This window comes from Podospora bellae-mahoneyi, chromosome 7 (assembly GCF_035222275.1).
Source record: "Podospora bellae-mahoneyi strain CBS 112042 chromosome 7, whole genome shotgun sequence".
Lineage (NCBI taxonomy): Eukaryota > Fungi > Ascomycota > Sordariomycetes > Sordariales > Podosporaceae > Podospora > Podospora bellae-mahoneyi.
The window spans coordinates 807378-827978 of NC_085886.1; the positions used below are offsets into that span (position 1 = coordinate 807378).

At 53.0% G+C, this 20601-nt stretch overlaps 8 protein-coding genes across 8 annotated transcripts; 3 read left to right on the forward strand and 5 right to left on the reverse strand.

The window, feature by feature from the left end:
• Nucleotides 1-21: 21 nt before the first annotated feature.
• MMM1 (ERMES complex subunit mmm1) lies at nucleotides 22-1372 on the forward strand (the record flags this gene model as incomplete). Its single annotated transcript, XM_062881822.1, has 2 exons — nucleotides 22-98; nucleotides 172-1372. The coding sequence occupies exons 1-2, from the start codon at nucleotides 61-63 to the stop codon at nucleotides 1370-1372; spliced, it is 1239 nt and encodes a 412-aa protein (XP_062727993.1). The 5' UTR covers nucleotides 22-60.
• Nucleotides 1373-2093: 721 nt separating this feature from the next.
• Nucleotides 2094-4186, forward strand: ale1 (Lysophospholipid acyltransferase; the record flags this gene model as incomplete). Its single annotated transcript, XM_062881820.1, has 4 exons — nucleotides 2094-2115; nucleotides 2180-2224; nucleotides 2301-3422; nucleotides 3483-4186. The coding sequence occupies 4 exons, from the start codon at nucleotides 2094-2096 to the stop codon at nucleotides 3968-3970; spliced, it is 1677 nt and encodes a 558-aa protein (XP_062727994.1). The 3' UTR covers nucleotides 3971-4186.
• Nucleotides 4187-5434: 1248 nt separating this feature from the next.
• QC761_702290 (uncharacterized protein) lies at nucleotides 5435-8203 on the reverse strand (the record flags this gene model as incomplete). Its single annotated transcript, XM_062881819.1, has 1 exon — nucleotides 5435-8203. One exon carries the CDS (start codon nucleotides 8201-8203, stop codon nucleotides 5435-5437), a length of 2769 nt encoding a protein of 922 aa, XP_062727995.1.
• Nucleotides 8204-9390: 1187 nt separating this feature from the next.
• On the reverse strand, nucleotides 9391-10100 carry QC761_0103960 (uncharacterized protein; the record flags this gene model as incomplete). Its single annotated transcript, XM_062873149.1, has 3 exons — nucleotides 9391-9588; nucleotides 9782-9891; nucleotides 10079-10100. 3 exons carry the CDS (start codon nucleotides 10098-10100, stop codon nucleotides 9391-9393), a joined length of 330 nt encoding a protein of 109 aa, XP_062727996.1.
• A 556-nt stretch (nucleotides 10101-10656) lies between these two features.
• Nucleotides 10657-11743, forward strand: RCE1 (CAAX prenyl protease; the record flags this gene model as incomplete). The annotated part of the gene is made up of 3 exons (XM_062881818.1): nucleotides 10657-10705; nucleotides 10776-11209; nucleotides 11270-11743. The coding sequence occupies 3 exons, from the start codon at nucleotides 10657-10659 to the stop codon at nucleotides 11741-11743; spliced, it is 957 nt and encodes a 318-aa protein (XP_062727997.1).
• Nucleotides 11744-11994: 251 nt separating this feature from the next.
• Nucleotides 11995-14303, reverse strand: VRG4 (GDP-mannose transporter into the lumen of the Golgi). Its single transcript, XM_062881821.1, has 4 exons — nucleotides 13732-14303; nucleotides 13565-13655; nucleotides 13009-13499; nucleotides 11995-12959 (listed from the first exon to the last, which is right to left on the reverse strand). The coding sequence occupies exons 1-4, from the start codon at nucleotides 13987-13989 to the stop codon at nucleotides 12630-12632; spliced, it is 1170 nt and encodes a 389-aa protein (XP_062727998.1). The 5' UTR covers nucleotides 13990-14303; the 3' UTR covers nucleotides 11995-12629.
• Nucleotides 14304-14700: 397 nt separating this feature from the next.
• On the reverse strand, nucleotides 14701-15926 carry ADI1_2 (1,2-dihydroxy-3-keto-5-methylthiopentene dioxygenase; the record flags this gene model as incomplete). The annotated part of the gene is made up of 2 exons (XM_062881817.1): nucleotides 14701-15666; nucleotides 15729-15926. 2 exons carry the CDS (start codon nucleotides 15924-15926, stop codon nucleotides 14701-14703), a joined length of 1164 nt encoding a protein of 387 aa, XP_062727999.1.
• Nucleotides 15927-16360: 434 nt separating this feature from the next.
• QC761_702260 (uncharacterized protein) lies at nucleotides 16361-18595 on the reverse strand (the record flags this gene model as incomplete). Its single annotated transcript, XM_062881816.1, has 2 exons — nucleotides 16361-17458; nucleotides 17524-18595. The coding sequence occupies 2 exons, from the start codon at nucleotides 18593-18595 to the stop codon at nucleotides 17157-17159; spliced, it is 1374 nt and encodes a 457-aa protein (XP_062728000.1). The 3' UTR covers nucleotides 16361-17156.
• Nucleotides 18596-20601: the final 2006 nt, after the last annotated feature.

Sequence of the window (20601 nt, forward strand, 5' to 3'; positions counted from 1 at the left end):
TCAAGTTGAAAGCTGCCGTCATCGCATTCTCGAATTTCTTGAGCAGCGTTCGAGTTCAAAATGGCACAAGATGTTTGCCCAACAAGATCGGAGCCCTCGTGAGTACTTTTCAATTCTGTTTTCTTACTGTCAATTGTTTCCGTGGCTGACTGGCAATCGTCCTTTTTTCAGATTATCTTTTCTCCAGGGTCTCATCCTTGGGCAGCTGTCAGTAGTGCTGCTGATTGCTGCCTTTATCAAGTTCTTCATCTTTGGCGAAGCGCCATCGGCGGAAGAAACGGCGTCTATCCGAGCCACCGAACGAAGGTCACGAACTCTTGCCCACAAGAAATCTCTACTTAGTCTTCGGTCCGCAGCCACACAACGCCAGGGTTCCCAACCACCAGCCCTACCCGCCCTCAACAAGAAGAAATCGAGCATTCTCCGATCGAATCCGCCGACCCTGACCATTGGCTCGATTCTTGACAAGACTTACTACAAGGTGGACAGCCACCAACCTGAAAGTTTGGACTGGTTCAATGTCTTGATTGCCCAGACCATTGCGCAGTTCCGCAGTGATGCGCAGCATGACGACGCCATACTCACATCTCTGAGCAAGACCCTCAACGGGACTTCGAGGCCGGATTTTGTGGACGAGATACGGGTTTCGGAGTTGAGCCTGGGGGAGGATTTCCCGATTTTCAGCAACTGCCGCATCATACCGGTGGACGAGGATGGCCTCCAGTTTGGAGCAGGCAAGGCGTTTGATCCCAAACAGGCTGCCAGGGAAGGTGCTCGTCTGCAGGCGAGGATGGATGTCGACCTCAGCGATATGATTACTCTGGCTGTCGAGACAAAGCTCCTTCTCAACTTCCCCAAGCGACTGAGCGCAGTTCTTCCCGTGGCGTTGGCTGTGTCGGTTGTTCGTTTTAGCGGCACACTGTCCATCTCATTTAACCCAAGCAACCCTTCGGAAAACACGCCTACGAAAATGACGTTCACGTTTCTCGACGATTACCGACTGGATTTCTCGATTCGCAGTCTTCTGGGAAGTCGTTCAAGGTTGCAAGATGTCCCCAAGATTGCACAGCTGGTTGAGTCTCGTCTTCATCGATGGTTTGATGAGCGATGCGTTGAGCCAAGGTTCCAGGAGATTGAGCTTCCCAGCATGTGGCCTCGGAAAAAGAACACGCGCGGGGGTGATGAGATTATCGCCAATATTGAGCAATCAATAAACAAAGCGCATGGCGGTGCGATTGCCAAGGAGGCTCGTCAAGAACTTGACACTGAGACGGACGGGCTCCGGTATAGACGGCGGCCAGTGGGAGACGATACTTACTCGGTATCAGGCTCCATGCCAGGTTCACTCCCAGGCATCGACATGCCTACATGATGACGGTTACAATCTGGATCTTACAACACAATCTCATCTCCAAAGCCCCGCTCACCCCTCTGCCTCTGAAGGTCCAACCAAAACAAAAACCGAGACACGGAAAACCGCATAACGAGGCGAAGCCGCGGTGTGTTAACGACCTGTCACCAGGTCAAAATACTATCATTGGGTGTTGTACACCTTACATGTATTATATCATACCATTCCACCACATGTCCATAGGTAGATCTTGATATAGGGTTAGGGGGCGCCAGAGTGGAGCCAATGAGCGATGCTCAGCACATGCCAAAAAGCGAGCGCCGCAGCGGTGCGGATGTGGTCTGGTGATGTCACAGCAGTGGACCCACCAAAAATCCCCATCAGTCCCCAACGGTTCATGACAGTAGTTGGCATCCTCAACGATCCGATGAAAAAAACGGCTGCCACTGCATCGTTAATCAAGCACTTTGGATGAAATTGTATACCAAAGAAACTCTCTCTTTATTTTCTTTGTCATCTGAACCTCAACACTATTTGGTTGTCATTTACCTTCTTGCCACGTCCCTGTCGCATAAACCCACTCGCCGATCCGAGAGCAAACGGCCATTGCCGTGATTTTCCTCAGCAACCATTTCAGTCCCCCCACTGATCGAAACCAACCTCGTGATGGTATAACACTACTTCGAGACAGCCGCCTTCGTTACGCCTTTGCGCATTCGTTAAACCAGGACCACTGGTCACCATGATACCCTTCATAAACGCGCGTATGGATGCCCCCTCCAGATGAGTTGTGGGTGTCGGTTTGCTGACGTCGTCTGTCTCTTATAGCATTCGTTTGGTTAGCCGACAGGATCGGCGCTGGCCCAGATGAGTGTACGTTTGTTCTCTATAATAGTTCTGAGCTGCAAAATCGTATGATTGCTCCGGGTGCTAACATCGTGCGGAACAGTAAAACTCGTCTTCTCCTTCCTCCTATCGTATCCTCTTGCTGGCCTCCTAAAAAGAGTTCCCGATGCGCGGCCCGAGTTCAAAAACCTCTTCTCGATTTCGATCTCGTTATTCTACCTCGTCGGACTGTTCGACCTCTGGGATGGCCTCCGGACGATTTTAATCTCTGCGATCGGGACATATGCCATCGCGAAATACCTGCGGGGCTCGCCGTACATGCCATGGGTCGGCTTCGTTTTTTTAATGGGCCACATGAGCGTCAACCACATTGCGCGCCAGCAAGCCAACAGCCCCCGTTCAGTCGACATCACGGGCGCCCAAATGGTCGCGGTCATGAAGCTCAGCGCCTTTTGCTGGAACGTGGCTGATGGCGTTCTTCCCGAGGCTGACCTCTCCGACTTTCAGAAAGACAGACGCCTCGTGGAGCTCCCTAGTCTCCTCAACTATGCGGGCTATGTCTTCTTCTTCCCCAGCATGCTCATCGGTCCCGCATTTGATTTTGTTGAGTACCGCAGGTGGCTTGACACTACCATGTTTGAGGTGCCCGCCAATGTTGATCCGTCCAAGAAGCCGCCTACCCGTCGCAAGCGCAAAATCCCCCGCAGTGGGACTCCCGCCATGAAGAAGCTAGCCCTTGGTTTGATCTGGACCTTTTCGTTCCTCAAGCTATCCGCCCACTACTACCCCGAGGTGCTTTTGGAGGATAAGTTTGTGACGTATGGGTTCCTCCACCGGCTGGTGGTGCTGCACATGGTTGGCTTCACCGCGCGCTGCAAGTACTATGGTGTCTGGACCATGACAGAGGGCGCGTGCATTCTGGCTGGCCTGGGTTTTAAGGGTGTCGACCCCAAGACTGGAAAAGTGTCTTGGGACAGGCTCCGGAATATCGACCCTTGGGAGGTGGAGTTTGCACAGAACACGAGGGGGTACTTGGGGGCGTGGAACATCAATACTAATCAGTGGTTGAGGAACTACGTCTACCTGCGGGTCACGCCTAGGGGAAAGAAGCCTGGTTTTAGGGCTAGTTTGGCTACTTTTACGACCTCGGCTTTCTGGCATGGGTTTTATCCTGGGTATTATCTGTCGTTTGTGCTGGCGAGTTTTATTCAGACTGTTGCGAAGAGTATGTTTTCTTGTTTCGCCTGTTTGTTTCATTAACTCAAGCTAATTATTTTGTCTGCAGAACTCCGCCGTTTCTTCCGCCCCTTCTTCCTCGACCCCAAGACTCAGCAGCCCCTTCCCTCCAAGAAGCTTTACGATTTCGCCTCTTGGGTCACGACCCAGCTCACGTTTTCGTACGCGGCCGCTCCGTTTCTGATTCTGTCCTTCTCGGGCTCGGTTACGGTTTGGGCGAGGGTGTATTTCTACGCCGTGGTTGGGACAGTGGTCTTGATGGGCTTCTTTGCTTCCCCCGGAGTCAAGGTTGTGAAGAAGGCGCTGGAGCAGCGAAATGCCAAGGCGGGGGTTGTGACTGATAAGAAGAGCGGGGATTTGAAGAGGACGGCGAGCACGGACAGTCTCAGCTCGAGCAGGGAGCCGGTGATGGGGATTTCGGCGGATATGGAGGAGGAGCTGGATGAGATGGTTAGGGAAGTGAAGAGGGAGGTTGAGGTTAGGAGGGCGAGGAGTAGGGAGAATAGTTTGGTGAAGGATATGAAGAAGGCGATGTAGGTGGGGGTTTGAAAGGGGGGAATATATTGGGGGAAGGAGGAGTGTGTAGATAGGAAAGGAGGACGGAGGTTGGTATATCCATTTTGTGTGATTTGTTGAAGCATGGCGATGGGACAGGGTCAATGGGTAGATTTTGTGCTTTGTCTATTCCTTTGCTGGCTACATGGTAAGGGGGGATTTTGCTGTTGAATATATGGGTTAGAAGAGACGTCAACTGAGTTATGAAGTATGTTCAAGAGTATTCTAGGTCTTTAAATGATCATTGAGTCCTTTGGCAGATGGGGAATGATAGTCACAAACCGCACACACTCGGTCGCTGGGCTGTTCTAGGTTTTTCGTGGACGATGTCGAGGAAGACAGCCCACAAGTCAGGCCACTGCCGTTGACACGATATAAACAACAAAAATCTCGACCACGTAATCTAGATCTTTGTTGGGTAGAGAGAGATTTCCATCGATCACTGGAAACTTTCCAGAGCACATCAGATAAAAAAATGACCCTGGTAAAAAATGTTTTTGCATTACGTTTCGCACATGACTATCGTAATACTGCATAATCTTTCGCAGCTTCTTTCTTCCCCCTTTCCCCCAGCTGCCAAACCCGCCGCCGCCCCCTTTCCAACACCTACTCCCTTTCTTTCAAGAGAGGGGAAGGAGGGAGGTAGCTAACCAGAAAACAAGGTTTAAAAACTAAGTAATAAGTATAGGGTGCCGTTGTAAATAGCTTTCTCCCCCAACAAATGATGATGGTAATACAGACGATAAGAAAAAACCAGGCTTTGTGTGTAAAGTATGTGTATACTTCACGTCTTTGCTCGCCAACCGCCAGAAGATAATCCCTTTCGCCCCGACTCTCATAATGGCATTTGGTAATCCAAAAAAAAAAAGCAAACAAGACAAAAAAACGACGGGGTATCTCCGATTGTTCGTTGTTGTTCAAAAACGCCCGCCCGGTCTTCTCTTGGCTCTTCCACCTGTGCTATAGCACGAGGATGTACATGATAAACAAATGATAGTAACGACACGTTTGAAAAGAGATAAGAAGCGAAATCTTGAACAAGAAAATTCGTTGGCTGCGAAAAAAAAAAAGGAAATGGGCTGCCAAAAAGGCATCTCATTAATCCGTCAAGATAAAGAAAGAAAAAACCCAATGCTCTATTTTGAGGTTGCAACGTCAAAAAAGAAACCGTCAGGCATTAAGTGTTTGTGCTGTCGTCGAAGCTGTCGTAGAAATTCGTTCCGGTAGATGTTTGTATATGTACTGAGATGGGCCTAGAAAAATGCCCAAATCGTTGTGACCGTGTGTTTGGTCGAGGTTGGTCCAATCCAGGTGAGTGGATGGATGTACAGCGCACGTGCGAATGTATGTGGTAGGTTTGTAAAGATTGTGTAGTGGTTGGGGCCCTGGGTTGGGCATAGTGATATTTGTGTATGATTGTGAGTGAGTGATTAATGTGATGAGTTTCTATGGCGAGTTTTGTCCCCATCCTTGCTGAACACCAACAACGGCCAGGGCGATGATGGCGCCGATGATGAGAAGACCGACAATCGACATGATCCGGTTCAGGTTCCTCCACCACCGCACAGCTTCAAATCTCCTCTCGTCTCCAGCTTGGGGCTGGTAACGGTATTCGGGCTGCTTCTCTCCCTTTTCGAGAGAGTACCGCTGGGGCAGTGGCAGGAGAGCTCCGGCCATCCAGGCGAATGGGAAGATGAAGCCAATGATGAAGAGCACCACCTGAATGTTCCGCTTGCCCATCAAACTGGTATCGGCCGACCAGTTGATGCTGGGTGGGTCCCACATGCTGTAGCGGCTGGCGCGTCGATCCTGACGAAGATGTGGGGACCAGATGCTGGATGTCTTCTGGCGCAATGTTCTGAATACGTTATAGTCTTGGGCAGGTGCTTGTGAGATACCCATCTCCGATTGTCCGAAAAAGGGATGGTCGCCGGGGACTTCTCTCGCGCGTTTCCTGGGGCTGTAGATATTAGGTGGGAACTGCTCGTCGGTGGGTGAATCCCCGTCGTTGTAGAATCTTGAGCTGCCCGGCCTGCTACCGCTTTCCGAGATAGACATGAAAGAAGGAGACCTTCCAAGCCAGCGTCTTTCGCCCGATCCATAGTAGACCTTGGCCCAGGCGGGAACCTCGGAAGTGAAGCTATTTCCACGAGAACGGGAGCTACCGCTGGAGTGAAGGCCTCTGCTGGAACTGTTGGTGGTGGTAAAGTAACTCGAGAGTGCTGCCCTGGAGGGTCTGTGCTCCAGGTCCGCAATTCCATCTCCGTGCTCGTCCTGATCACGCACCATACGGATCTGTGGACTCGCTCTTGACAAGCTCGGCTGCGGTCGGTGAAGAGAATCGCTCCCTGAGCTGGTATTGGCGCCTTCTTCCAGTTGGCCAGCGATGGACGAAGAGACACTGGGCATCTGACGGCTGTGCATGGAGCTGACCCATCCGGCGCTACTGCGACGACGGTGATGGCCGCCGGAGGACTCGGATAATGGCGAAACAGATCGGGTAGGCATTGGGCTGCTTTCAACTTCGCTTTCAGACTGGACGGTGGAGAGCTGTGAACTCCATTGATGAGGAGTCGCGGTAATCATCGAGACCGATGGTCCTTGTGTGTTGGAACTCTCAGGCCTGGAGGAGGATCCTGTGGTTGGTGACGCCAACCATGAGGGTAGCTGCGAAGGACTGCTCGATTCACCTCCACGCGCGGCCCGAGGGGACAGCAGCCCAAGGTTGACGGTAACTGGAGGCACCAACAACGCCGGCTCCGGCTTGCCAATAACAGAACCGACGCTCTTCAAGGAGTGGACAGAATTAGTGCGCGAGCGAAGGTTCTCACGAGACCGTTGCTTGTAGTATCCAAAGTTTTCGTACGACTTCTTCTTCACTGGCCTGAGCGGCGCGACTCGCAAGCTCTCCTGGGAATAGCTTGGACGAGGCTTCTTGGCTACGACGATGACAGATCCGGATGGCGACGGTGACGCCTCGCCATGGACGACGTAGTTATCGTTCTCCCCTGTTGACGACGAGGCTGAGGATGCCAATGGGCTGTTCTTGAAAGCAGGGGCCGGGGAAGCTTCACCCAAGACCTCCCAGTTGGAGGTGCCGGGTCGGTTGAAAAGGAGACTGTCGTTGGACTCTTGAGCAGGCGATGAGCTGGGACCGTAGACCTTGTAGTTCGTGCTCACGGAGACAGTATCGATGCTTTGGTCGGACACAGCAGACGTAAAAGACGTCTTCGACACGATCGTCTTGGGCGGCTTGGTGGGTGTCACCTCTTCCTCCTTGCCAGTAGGGTCTTCAATCAGTGGGGAGAGAGGTCTGTCGGAGGGCAGCGAGTCTGCTAGAGGCTCCTTGATGGCGGGGGGCTCGGGCGTCTGGGCTACCTTTCGCAGGCCACCGACCATGCGGTAGTTCCAAGGGGACGAAGAGGATGCAGGATTAGGATCTTCAGCTAAGTGTATGGTTGAAGAGCCCGGAGATGAGAGTGCAGGAGAGGGCGGCTCAGATGGTGTGTGATCCGGGATGAAGGTGCTTACACCCGTCATGGGGGTCTCTGAGCGACTCTCGGCCCAAGAGAGGATCGAAGGCCGTTCATGCGTGCTCGATCTGGACGCATATGACAGGGTAGGGGAAATAAGGCTGTCGCGTGCTGGGAGCGGACTGGGCGTGACAGAGGACTCTGCTTCTGGGTCATTGCGGACAAGGGTAAAGGTCTTGTCAGGGTTGGTGATGATGATGGTGCGTCGTCTGGAAGGGGCCCTTGACGAGGACCTGGACCTGGTGGTAGTTTGGGACGACCCAGCTGGGGATGGCGACTCGCTTACGCGGGAAGATCGAGTCGATGTAGGATATGTCGTGATGTTGGGCGAATCTTCAGACGCTTGGCCCACCCCCGAGGGGCTGACCAAGGGTTTCATGCCTGAAACCCTTTCACTCCTCCCTCGCTCCAATGGGGCACCCGCATTTGTCACCTCTGCAAGCCCGCTGCTCCTGCTCCTCGAGTGTCCAACAAGTCGGATGGTCTGATCGCTGCTTCGGTTGGAATTGCGGCTTGGTGCATTTTCGCGCAGTGAGAGCTGGCTTGGCGCGCGCTCATCGCCATCGATTCTCGGCGGCGTATATGGGACGAGACGGATACCGGACTTGGTGGCGCTCTCTGATTTTGATCGCTCATGGAGCGGTGTTGATGGCGGGCCATGTCGGCTGTCGGGCGCCGACATGGCTCCGGAATGTTGGGTGAGACGGCCGGCGTGCGGGGCCGGGAGGCTCTCGATCCGTCGGGTCCGATTGTAAATTCAGAAAGTGGACAGTCAGATCTCCATAACCGTTTCATACGCACAGTCCGGAATGGAAGGAGGCCAAAAAGAAGAAGAAAAAAAATCAGACGTCGTCGCGAAAACGTGGTCGAGTGGCGTGTTTCTTTTGAAGATGAAGGGTACCTTGTCTTGAGATTCTGTTCGCGCGTGAGTGACGTACGCTGGGTTCCTGGTCGTGATGCGTTCAGGGAGTATACTGGGAAAAATGATTCAGCTCAGCAAGGCAGGTGATCGGGCAGGCGGGCGAAGGCGATGGAGCCTGTGTCGGTGCGATAAAAATTAAATGTCAAAGTTGCAAAAAGAGTGCGTTGAAGAGAATCGAAGAAGAAACGACTGGCTAAGGTTGGATTCAAAAGAGGGTGGGTGGTGGTAGGTAGAATATTCAGGCCGGAAGCTTAGAGCATTGTGAAGTAGTGGTGGGATGGCGAGACAGCGGCGTCTGGTCAGAAAAGCGTGAAGCACCGGGATCCAATAGGTGCAATGCTATCCCGAAGAGTTGAAGGCGGGAGTATGCGACCCAAAAGAAGGACGGCCGGACAAGGCGGCTACGGCTACGGCTGCTCTCTCTCCTCCACGCGACACAAGAGGTCGCCACTGGCCGTGGGGGTGGGTGGTGAGAGGTTCGTGGGTGAGGGGGAAAAAAGGATGGAACGGGAGTTGGCCGGAATGGAGGGTACTCCCAAGATGAAAGAGAGTGTGTGTTGCGGAGTCGCGGAGGTGGATGGTGGTCGCAATTAGAGATTGGATGATACGGAGTACTGAGGAGACAAAAAAAAAGCTCAGTATGCCGCCGATTGGTTCGCTGGCCAGCGTCTGTTTTGCTATGCAGCATTCAGGAGCTGCCATCTCAACGAACAGCGGACGAGAACCAGAAATGCCCAAGACAGTGGGCGACACCGCTTGACCGCTGGAAAGTTTCCAGAACAAGGCTGAGAGTTTAATTTCGCGTACCCACTCTCTGCAGCGCTGTGATAGGGTGAAAGCCATCGCTACCGGTCGCTAACTGTCCCAATTCGACCTAGCCAGCGTCCGTCCGGCCTGGGGTTTCTTCCATTCTGGGGTCAACGGGGCTGTGTCACGCAACATCGAGGCTAGCGTTTCGACGTCTTGATCTTCAACCTCGCCAAAACGAGCTTCGTTGAAACTTTGGCTTGGTCGGGAGGAACGATGATGCTCTCCCACCGACACTTCTGGGCCGGTGATGTTGCAACCAAGCTCGGGGCGGCCGGCGAGTGGTGCCAACTCTCCGCTCTGTCCTCTGCAGCCATGTCCCCTGCATCATTCCTCGCCTGTTGTCATCAAAACATCAACAAGATGATGGCCGTCGATGGTGTTTGATAGTTGACACAATGGCTGCACCTGTGCCCAAGAACATTCGCTGCAATTGCTCTGTGGCGCCGGCGAGTGCCACGGCAACACAGGCCGAATCCCTTCACTGACACCTGCAACACTGCAGCATCTGCAGTTTGTCACATTGCCTACTGCGGGCAGAATGGAGCCTGGGATACGTGTTCGACGGTGGTGAGCGACTGTGGAAAGCACAGATGCAATCGAGATGCGGCTGTCGGGCTCGGCAGGGGACGCGCCTACTACTGTGGATGTGTTAATTAAACTGTTATGCAAAACAGACGAGCGCGTACCTGATTCGCGTCTAGTTCGCGTTCAATTTGTGCATTTATGCCGACTACGGCCTTTCATAAAGCTTTACAATGAGCAGCTCAATGCTTCAGAAGTTACAAACAAAAAAAGATAGAAAGTGATGTGAAAGAATAGTCAGACTTGCCATGCACAATCTAAGCATTGTTCCGAGGACACAATTAAAGCTAATGCAATAACATGTCGGCTTAAACAAACGGAATGCAACGTAGAAAAAGGCAGCTTCACAAAATTCCGGTAGTCCCGCAACTGTGTCAAGCTTTGAGTATAGCACAACTCCAACCAACAACAAACTCCCCGCCTTCCTGGTCCTGGGAGGAAGTATCGTGGGCAAATCCCAGATGCAACGTCGAATGAAGACTTCTAAAAATAAGAAGAAGAAGGCGGTTGTTGATCGATCGGGACACACACGGAACCCACCACACCCACGCGACGATTCGGTGGAGCAAAAAACGCGAGCATCTTCCTTCCCGTCCGTCTGGGAAAGTTTGACAGAAACCCAAGAGTTTGCTTGGCGATTGACGATTCTTGAAACGGGACCCGATTCGGCAGCCCATCGTCTCACAAGCATTGATCAACAGCCGCAGCCGCGCGCTTTCTCCTGACGAGCGTCTAAGCAGGAGGCGCACTCTCACAGCTCACAGCCTGACGTTACTACTCAAACAGTCAGCAGGGCAGGCTTGTATAATCACAAAATCAAGATGCCAGCTCTTGGAGAAGTACTCAAAAAGTTCAACCCCTGGCACAAGGGTACTTACCACCCCCCCCCTCCCCCCCAACCCATCTCACGTCACACAAGATATCTGACACCGTCTCACAGAGGAAGAGCCCCTACCACCACCCTTCACAGCTTCGACAGCCTACCTGCTGTTGGCCCTCTACGCCCTCATCTACTTCATCCCCTTTTACCTCTCCCCCACCACCCGGCCATCGCCCACCCTCTCCCGCGATGCCCCCTCGGTGATCCGAGCCCGGATCCGTTCCGTCTCACTGTCCTGTACCATCTGCACACTCACCACCTCCCTAATCCTCTCCCGCTATGCCTCCCTCTCACCATCAGCAATCTTCCATCTCCTAGGAGTCTACCCACTAGCCCTGATCCCAGCAGTCAAAATCCTCTTTTTGACCGCCCTCCTCTTCCTGGGCCCCTTGTACAGCTACTTCATAGTCGAAAAAGGCTACAAACAATGGTTTACCCTTCTCCCACTGCGAGAAACCCTAACAGAATGGACCGACTACCGTAATTACATCGCTGTACGTCTCCCCCCCCATTCTCCCACCCCCCCCCCCTTTAAATATTAACAAAAGTTCCAGGGCCCAATAACAGAAGAAATCCTCTTCCGCTCCTCCTCCCTCCCCCTCCTCCTCCTCTCCCAGGCCCCCCTATCCAGCACCCTCTTCCTCTCCCCCCTCATCTTCGGCCTCTCCCACATCCACCACTTTTACGAATTCCGCCTCACCCACCCCGCCGTCCCCGTCTCTGCTTCCCTTTTGCGGTCCGTATTCCAATTAGGGTACACCACCCTCTTCGGCTCCTACGCCAACTTCCTCTACCTCCGCACCGGCAGCCTCCTCGGCGTCTGCGCCGTCCACGCCCTCTGCAACTGCATGGGCCTCCCCCAGGTCTGGGGACGGGTCACAGACGAGAACGGGGACAAGAAGATCAACCGGCTCTGGACGGTGGGGTACTATGTCTTGCTGGTGGCGGGGGCGTGGTCGTGGTACAGGAATCTGTGGGGGTTGAGCGAGAGTGTTGAGACGGGGTTGGTTGGGGTTGATCAGTGGTGATATGTTTTCAAAAAGAGAACCAAAAAAGCATGTTGGGGCTGGGTTGGGGGTTGGGTGAATGATGGCTGTTGGAAATCATGTTGTTGGTCAGGTGTTAAGTAGGTGGTGGAGGATTTATATCAATTTAATAGCATCAGATATGTAACCAAAATCACTGTTGAACACATTCACGGACGTTTTACATGGTCAATATCGCATTACACCACTCCTCATCGTCCCCACCCCGCCTATTCTTGACATACATTATATAACTCATACCCATTCCAAACCCGCCTCGCCCCTCATCATCCCTCACGCCCAACCGAACACAAGAGCCCCAGCTCCCAGTCAGCCACGGTCTCATCATGCATCTTTGTTTGCTTGCGTCTGCCTGTGTCAACTTTCACAGCCCGCCCTCCAAAATAATACGCCCAGTCATGCAACGCATACGCGCGTTCGTACTTGCAAGTGAGAAAGAGAGAGAGAGAGATAGAGAGAGAGAGAGAGAGAGAGAGAGAGAAGAGAGAGAACATGATGTTATGCAGGTTGTACGCCGTTTACAAAAACCAAAAACCTTGTCCGTCCCCCCGCCCTGCCTGCCTGCCTGCCTGCCCGCCCGCCTTGCCTTTGCCAAAACACACTTTCTATGCTTGTTTTTGAAATGAAAAGAAAAATAGATCATCCACTAAAATGGCTAAAGGCTAAAAAAGGGGGTCCCGAGAACGCGAAAACGTCATGTACAGGAAAGAAAAGAAAAACAACAAGTCTCGATTCTTACGCCTTCCGCCGAGATCAGGACCAGGAGGGAGGTTCGGGTCGGATGGCGAAAGAATTATGCTTTGGAAGGGGCCGCCGCCAGAGGTGCGTTGTGAATACTCGAGTTAGCCCTTTGTTGATTCATGAGTGCTCATGAGTTGGCAGCGTCCCTGTTGCTCTTGGCGCTGGCGCTCATGTTGGTGGTAGGAAGGGACAGAGCCTCCTGAGCCTTTTGGCGAACCTTGGCCCAGGCAAAGACAAGACCACTGACGAAACCCAGGAAGATGGCAGTAACACTGCCGAAGGTGACGGGAGCATCGAAGAAAATGAGACCGCTGACGGCGATGGGGAGCTTGTTGAGGGCGCCGACCATGGAGTAGGTTGTTGAGGAGGTGATACGAATGCACCAGGACGAACAGTACGAGATGAAGATGGCGGCCAAACCGGAGTACACCATTCCAATCATGAGCTTGTTCTTGGTCTCCTCGGGGAAGTTGCGGGCAAGGTTCTCAGACGACCAATCCTCAAACAGCAGGGAGAAGACAACCAAGACGGGGATGGTAAGGAGGTTGTTGTAGAACATGGCTATTGGGTGTCAGTCTACTGAACTTTGATCGTCGTAGTCTCGCCAGAAACTTACTGTCATAATCCTTAAAGTTCATCTTCTTAATGACCTTGCGCATGCCAAGCACATACGCAGAAGTGCAGATGACGTTGATACCCATCCACGCGTAACCGGCGTTCAGGGTCGACAGAGCATCCTGCTTGTCGGGGGAGATTCCCACACCATCAATGGCAGCCTGGATATCAGCCCAAGCAGCAACGACGGAACTGAGGACCATCAAGCCGAAAGACAACAGGGTGATAGGGGTGACGCTGCCACCGAACCAAAGAACCTCTCCATAGGCGATCACAATGATGGTCAAGTTCTTGAAGATGGTGTAGACGGGGACGGAGAGGAACTGGAGGGCCTTGGCACCGGTATAGATCATGCCGACGAGGAGCAGAGAAATAGGGAACCCTGAAATTGTACGTCAGCCAAGAGTTCGAATATCTGAAACAACTAAAAAAAAAAAAGCAACATACATCTCTTCGCCTTTGTCGAGTCGAAAGGAGCGAGGTTCTTGAGAATACCGGTTTGCTTAAAAGCCAGGATCGCTAATGTGCAGACGGCAGACTAGATCGCCATGTCAGCTTCCAACTGTTCATCCCATCTATTGGAACACCGTCACCGCCACGAGAGAGTTGCACACCTGAATAGCAAGATAAAAAAAGTTCAGGTTCCATTCTGAGCCAGACACAACGTATTTGTTCACGACGGTCATGCTGATAGACGCCAGGCAGTATGCGAGAATGGAGGCGCCGGGGCTGTGATCCAGCTTGTCGAGCAGGCCAGGCTCATGGCGCACACGGAGGGTGGCAGGCGAGGCCCGGCCGAGGAAAGGATCCTTCTCCCCTCCAAAGTCATCGCCGCCCCTCATCTCGATATCTTCGTTCTTTTTATTTGACATTCTGGCGGTTGTAGGAAGTGGTTTTTCGTAGGATCGTTGCCGTCAAGATAGCGAGTGGTTGTGTTTCCGCGACGGAACGCCAGGGAACGAAGGGTATCAACGGGCGCCGGCTCAATTAGGGACCAAGCGAATGGCTGAAGGGCGCTGAAGTGAGAAGACGTTCACCACTCTCCCAGCGTTCTGGTGGTGGTCTGTCTCGTCGCCGTGGGGGTCGTCGGGCAGAGGGCGGTATGGCGGGATGGCTATGTCGGACGCGTGGAAGGAGAGAAAACACAAATGCTGTTAAATTGGCAACGAATCAACCTCTCTGCCCCTGTCGAGCGGTCGCGGCTCTCCTTTGTTGGTTTCTTGGCGAATGGTTTGATGTGGGACTGTGGGGCACAAGAGAAGTGGAAATCCAATGTTTCAGAGCCAGCCTAACCGATAGCTGCATAACTTCATCCGTCATTCCAGCAGTGCCAGCCATATGCAGCTATGCAGTAAGTATACAATCACGAGGCATCTGATGAAGACAGAATTACGCATGCCACTTGGAGTGTGGATGAACGTTATTTCCAGCCTCCCTGATCTTTGGGAAGACTCGGTTGGGACAACCCTGGAAGCGCTAGACTAGTTTCACGGCCATTTATCTGAAGAGCTTCGACGGTCAAATTAAGCTTCTGAGTCCATGCCAGCCCCGAGTCCAAGCCAAATAAAACATATATATCAGCCTCAGTTCTCCCCACCATCCGGACTCGTCCCCTCAACAACAATATTTCCCCCCTCCCCTTCCCCCGCCTGTCCATCCCCATCCTCCCCTCCCTCCCCTCCCTTCCCCCCATCCTCCCCCTCCGACGGCGCCACCGGAAAGTTCAAATGCTTCCAATCCTCCAACTCCTCCGTCACACTCCTCAACCTATCCCTAATACTCTCAATCGCATAACTCCCCAACAGCAACCTCAACGGCGGATAAGAACAATGCCCCAACTGCCACACCAGCTCCGCACACTTCACCGCGCTCGTCGGCTGCTTATCCCCCAACCACTGCACCATCCTCTTCGCGTGCAACGCCGGGCTCGTCGCATGACTATACGCCTCACTCGCCGGCTTGATCAAAAAGTGCCCCCAAGTTGGCAGACTGTTTGTAATCTCGGCCGGCTCGTCCCTCCTCACCAGCCCCGGCTCCACCAGCGTGGCCTTGATCCCGAAGCTGTCAACCTCGTACAGCATCGCCTCTATCAGCCCCTCCACCGCATACTTTGTCGCGCAGTACGGTCCTAACCCAGGCACACCCAGCGCGCCGGAGGTGGAGCTGAAAATCAGATACCGCCCCCCGTTTTGCTGCCGAAAATACGGCAGTGACGCCTGCAGGATATGCAAAGTACCCATGAAATTCGTCTCGAACTGGTTGCGCACTTCATATTCATCCTGGTCTTCACACGCGCCGATGACGCCGTAGCCGGAGCAGTTGGCTATGCAGTCAATCCTCCCGAAGCGATCAAGCGTTTTCTCCATCACTTTCGACACGGAAGCATAGTCACGCACGTCGCACAGAGTGCCGAGGCAGGAGTCTGAATTGAGAGTAGCGATCTGGGCCGGGGTCGTCTCAAAGACGCGGCCGACGGTGGTGACGAGGTCCGAGTGGGAGAGGATGGACTTGACGAGGGACCGGCCCATGTGGCCTGTTCCGCCGAAGACCTTTGGGGGCAATCTGTCAGTCTTGATGTACTGTGGAAGGCAATGATAGGAAGGGAACATGCAATCCAAACAAGCTGTTTAGCAGGCGGCTGCCCAGGCTGGGGCGGCTCGCAGCTGGCTGGGAGCTGGAGCTTGGGTTTGTTGCCCCCTTCTCCTCTCCCTCCTCCATCTCGGCCTGTAGGTGTAGCTGTTGTTGGGGCTTCAGAGCCAGCGATGGAGCCCCCTCCTGCTGTTGTGTCGGCATTGCTGCGGATATCCATCTTTGCTTCTTGCTCAATAATCCTTCACTACCCTCAAGCGGTGTGTGATGTCAGGTTTGTTATGCCCCAAAGTGCCCGTGAAATAGTCCGTGATTGAGGGTATGAGCGCTCCTCCCACTCAAACTCGACAAAATCTCAAAAAAGGGGGGGCAGCAATGCCAACCAATCATGAAAATATCACATATGCCTGCCTGCCCCAGTCAAGCAAAAACCTCAAGTCATTTCTCCGTTTAATCTTCAGCAGAAACCTTTTGAGTCAAGAAAACACACACTCAATATCCTAAACTCATAACCCGTCACGGCTGATGTCGTTGCTCTTGGACGACGTCGAAAAGTCTTGGCAAATGGCACTTGCTCAAAGAGCGAAACCCGAACCCTTCAAACCTCAACTGCCGAGGAGCCAATTACGTGATACCTCCGGATCAAAAAAACCCCTGAAGCCCCTGAGTTGGAGTGGAGTACATCTTCCATCATCACCAAAACCTAGGGTCAAACAAAGTCCAGAATTATCAGAAAACTGGGGTTCTATCTCTTTCATTACTATCTACCTCACATGTACTCGTTTCTTGTGTGTGTGTGTGTGTGTGTGTGTGTGTGTGTGTGTGTGTGTGTGTATCTGTGTGCAAAAACAGGCCATCATCCATGGCCAGCTAGAACCCTTTGACTGCATCCAGCTTCAAGTCGTAGGTAGGTATGTCCAATCCCAAACAACAAAAACATCCCAAGTTAGTCCCCAAAGACCAAAAAAACCAACTTGCCATCCAAAACATTATTTGCCCACTTGTTGCTGTTGTTCTTCTTGTTGTTGTTTCCCACCCAGTTCATAAATACATCCCAACAAAAATAAGCAAAATGCAAAGCTGACTGGTAAAACCGCCCGCCAAACCCCCCCAAAAAACTCAATGCTATTTTGTGCCGCCCCGTTGCCCATTCGTTGTTTTTCTAAACCAGACCAGAAGATGCTGCGTCCCAGAAACAAAAAAAGCGTAAACACCATACTCGTAAACATGCTTCGCTTGACGCCCTGGGAGTCCCTCCTATTTTCAGACAACGACCTTCCTTTTTTTTTCGAAGTAGAAAAAATCGTCCCAATGTTGATGACAAAGGGGAAAAATTGAATACATACGCCTCCCGCACTCGACTGGATACAGGAAAACAGAGAAACTATTACAAGAGTTAAGAGGTGCATACCGGATGTTGCATGTTGTGCTGAAATGAAGCAACATCAGTTCAAATATGTGACTGATAGATGAGTTGGCAATGGCCCCCGAGATGATATTGGCGGTCCAGCGCTGGTTGGACCACTTCACGCGCCATCTTGTAAAGGTTGCCCCCTTCAGCAACTCTGACGGGGCGACATGCGTACTCTAATGTTGGCTGAACAGCTGGGGATCTTGGCAGCATCTTGTACAGATGACTGCCTTCGGCAACCTTGAATCGATTCTCGATGGGTTCACAGCTGTCGATCCACACGTCTGGGCGAGGGCCATATTGTTGGAGCCACCGCCATCTTTGTTCGTCTCTTTTCGAGGCTACCATCACATGTCAGTATGCAATTCGTTTGCAATCCGTATAATGACAAAGCAAACCAACTTACCAAGTTCCTGAGCGGCGTCAAGGTAATTTTTCGGAAGCCAGTCGTACCGGTGTTCAACCAACTCCTCCGGCGATCTCTCAAGGAGGAGTCTCGGACGGCCATACGTCCGCACTTTGCTTTCTTCGAGTCGGTGAGGAACACCCTTGTACACTACGTACTCGGCGTAATCCTCATTGAGGACCAAGTCACTGTTCTTGGGGTCCGCCCCTGCGGGGTTGGTTGTCAAGAATGGTGGCGAGTCCAAGACGAGTAGCTTCTCATCGCTGTTGTTCATGAGCGGAACCAGGAGATTCTGACGATAAAAAATGCATTGGACCCCAGTGATTTTGCGATTATCCTGCGGGTCCGCAGCTGGCCATTGGTGGATGTAGGCACGTTCGACGTCCTTCCACGCCTTCGTGAGATCTTCTCTGTGATAGATAATAAAGTCTTGTTGTTCAGTCGTGTATTTCTGGTTGCTGCGCTTCCCCTTTTTGACCTCGCCTGCTACTGTAGGTGAGGACTCGACTGCGTCAGTGCCTCTTACACGTTTTGTAGAGTATGGCTCGGTTCTGGAGCTGTTTCTGCGCCCCGACCTGATGGGAAACTCGGGGGTTGACCGCCCGGAACTGGGAGTCATGGTTGTCGACCCGCCATCTGATGAGCCGCGGCGTAAGAGCGGTGGAGAGTACTGGTCAGACATCCAGGATCTCTCTACTGAGCTTGAGCGAGAGGTAGACCCATTCCAGGAAACCGCCGAGAAAAATGAGCCCGATGGAGAGGGTGGAGCTGTGAAAGGGCCCCCGGGGTATCGAGAGCTGGGAGCTGGCACACTGGCCATGAGAGACCGGATTGACGGAAGTTGATCTGACGGTGCACGCGTCTGGGCCGTGATATGGTCCAGGGGCAGTGATGGACGAACTCTGAGGACTGTATCCATCCTGGACATTGTCGTTTGGGGGGTTGAAGGAGGTGTGAGGCTCAATGCCAAATTCGGAGGACTAGGTAATTTACCGTTGCCTAGGGTGCTGGAAGGTGTGGCCGGTGGTGTGAAATCCAGCTCAGAAATGCTGGGGATTCTGATGATAGCCATGGTGAGAGCCTTCTTGCGTTGTGATGGAGATGGGTGGTGATGAATGGGTGGAGTGATGAGAGGATGCTTGTAGAACTAGACAGAGGATCGTTGGATATGCCACTCTGTGAGGAAGCAGTGGAGGGTGGTATTGAAGACGAACCACGAGGGTGATCTGAGACCAAGAGTCCATGATGGGATCGTCGAGGGTATTCATACTGCAGACAAACTGGCAGCTGTGGGGACGGAACCGATAGGACCCTGGGTGGGAGAGCGCAGCAGAGGAGGGGGGTGCGTCAACCAAGCGCGAAGGGGGTGTAGCATCTAGGGGTACGGTAGATGTGTGCCGGCTGTATGGAGGGCGAGACCTCTTTCGAGTCTGCCAAGCCATGGTATCTGGAGTCTAGTCTTTTTGGTGCGCTATCACACTGCCACCACCAGCCTTGCAGCGGGTGCTGTTTTCTCGCAAGCTGAAGACGCCATGTTCCCCCAGATGGGCCCCGGACGATCTCACCACGGGCCTTGCTGTCAAAAATCTCTCCGAGTTCTGGCAGCCACGATCTTGCCGGCAGCTGGTGGCGGCAAGTCCTCAACGTCCGACAGGAAAAGCTCTCAGTGACTGAGCGATGTGCGTGGCATGGGGAAAGCGATCGCTCCTGTCTGTCTAGGTCATTCATCTTCTCGTATCAGGGCTGCCTCGGAGGCAGCACTAGCCTAAAGACCTAACGGTCGGCGGCTTTTGCGCCATCCAGGAACAAAGCGGTGATTTTGGGCTAGCAGAGAGAGTTCATGATGTCGAAGACGAAACAGTGAGCAGTGAGGCAGTGAAACTGGGGATGATGTTGACCTGTGGAAATCTTGTTTTGGGCAAGTCTACCTCCTGGCCAGAGCGAGCGACTGCCCTGCCAGACATGGCTACTGACAGTTCCGGCTGTCAACTGTTGACCATGCCCGAAAAGGTCTCTATGACCGTTGCCCCTTCCTCTTTTTGGTAGCAGCCGCAGTTTGGGCCGCGATGTCTGCATGTACGACAACGCTTCCTGCATCCGCGGTTCTCAACTTTGAAGGCACTTGCCCGCTCGCCCGCTCGCCCACTTGGCAAGCAGGTGCCGGAGCCGCTGTGCTGCGCCTAGAGCCGTCGTTTCGTTCCCTTGGGACGATTCCAGGTTCTGCTGACGGCTTCAGATTCGAACTGGCTTCGTCATCAGCACTGCCCGGCTCGTGTCATCTGCTCTCCTCCCAGTTCAGCGTTTCGAATCATCTCAGCAGGCCACGCTTTATCAGCACTCCCACCCACGTCGGACTCCGAGATGGGGAGTAGGGAAGGTAGGCTAAGTAAGGTAGCAACTCGTACGTCGTATCTTCAAGCCTGCTGCCTTCATCTGCATCTGACAGTCATTGGGCGAGGCGGCTATCCGTCGGCTCTCAAGTCGTATGAAACATGGCACGCCTATAATTGGCCAGAGAGAGAACAAGTCAGGTATGCAGACAATATCTGATGGGCCATTGCCAGAGCAGCGCTCTGCCAGAGATCAAGACTTGAGATAGCCTTGCTGCAAGATACTCAACATCTTGCATCGGTTAGCTGCTTCCAAGACGCGCGAATACCGTCGCCCTTGCACATTGTCCCATGTAAAGTAAACAAGGCAGGAAAGGAACAAGCCACCTCCCAATGCAGCTCTCTGGACATCCCAACTTCAGCTGAATGCCTTTTTCGACTTTTCGGTCTTTTGATGGCCAACTTTTCCGCTCGCTTTGATCTTTGGACCCACATACCGCCCAAGATTCTATCATATATCACTTTTCCCCATCCCGTGCCGCCATCGCCAACACAGCATCTTTTTGCGCAGAGATTGGACTGTCGTTCATTTCCCTCTCCGCTCTCTCGCAGATTGGAAGCGGCATTTGTGATTGGCGAGCAGTGACTAGGAACTGATGCCGCACCTGTTGGCGTCTTTGGGGGTCACAAGGGCCGCACCAGTACTCGACCCGGAAGCTGGATCGATAGGGCTCACGTTCTCTCTCTC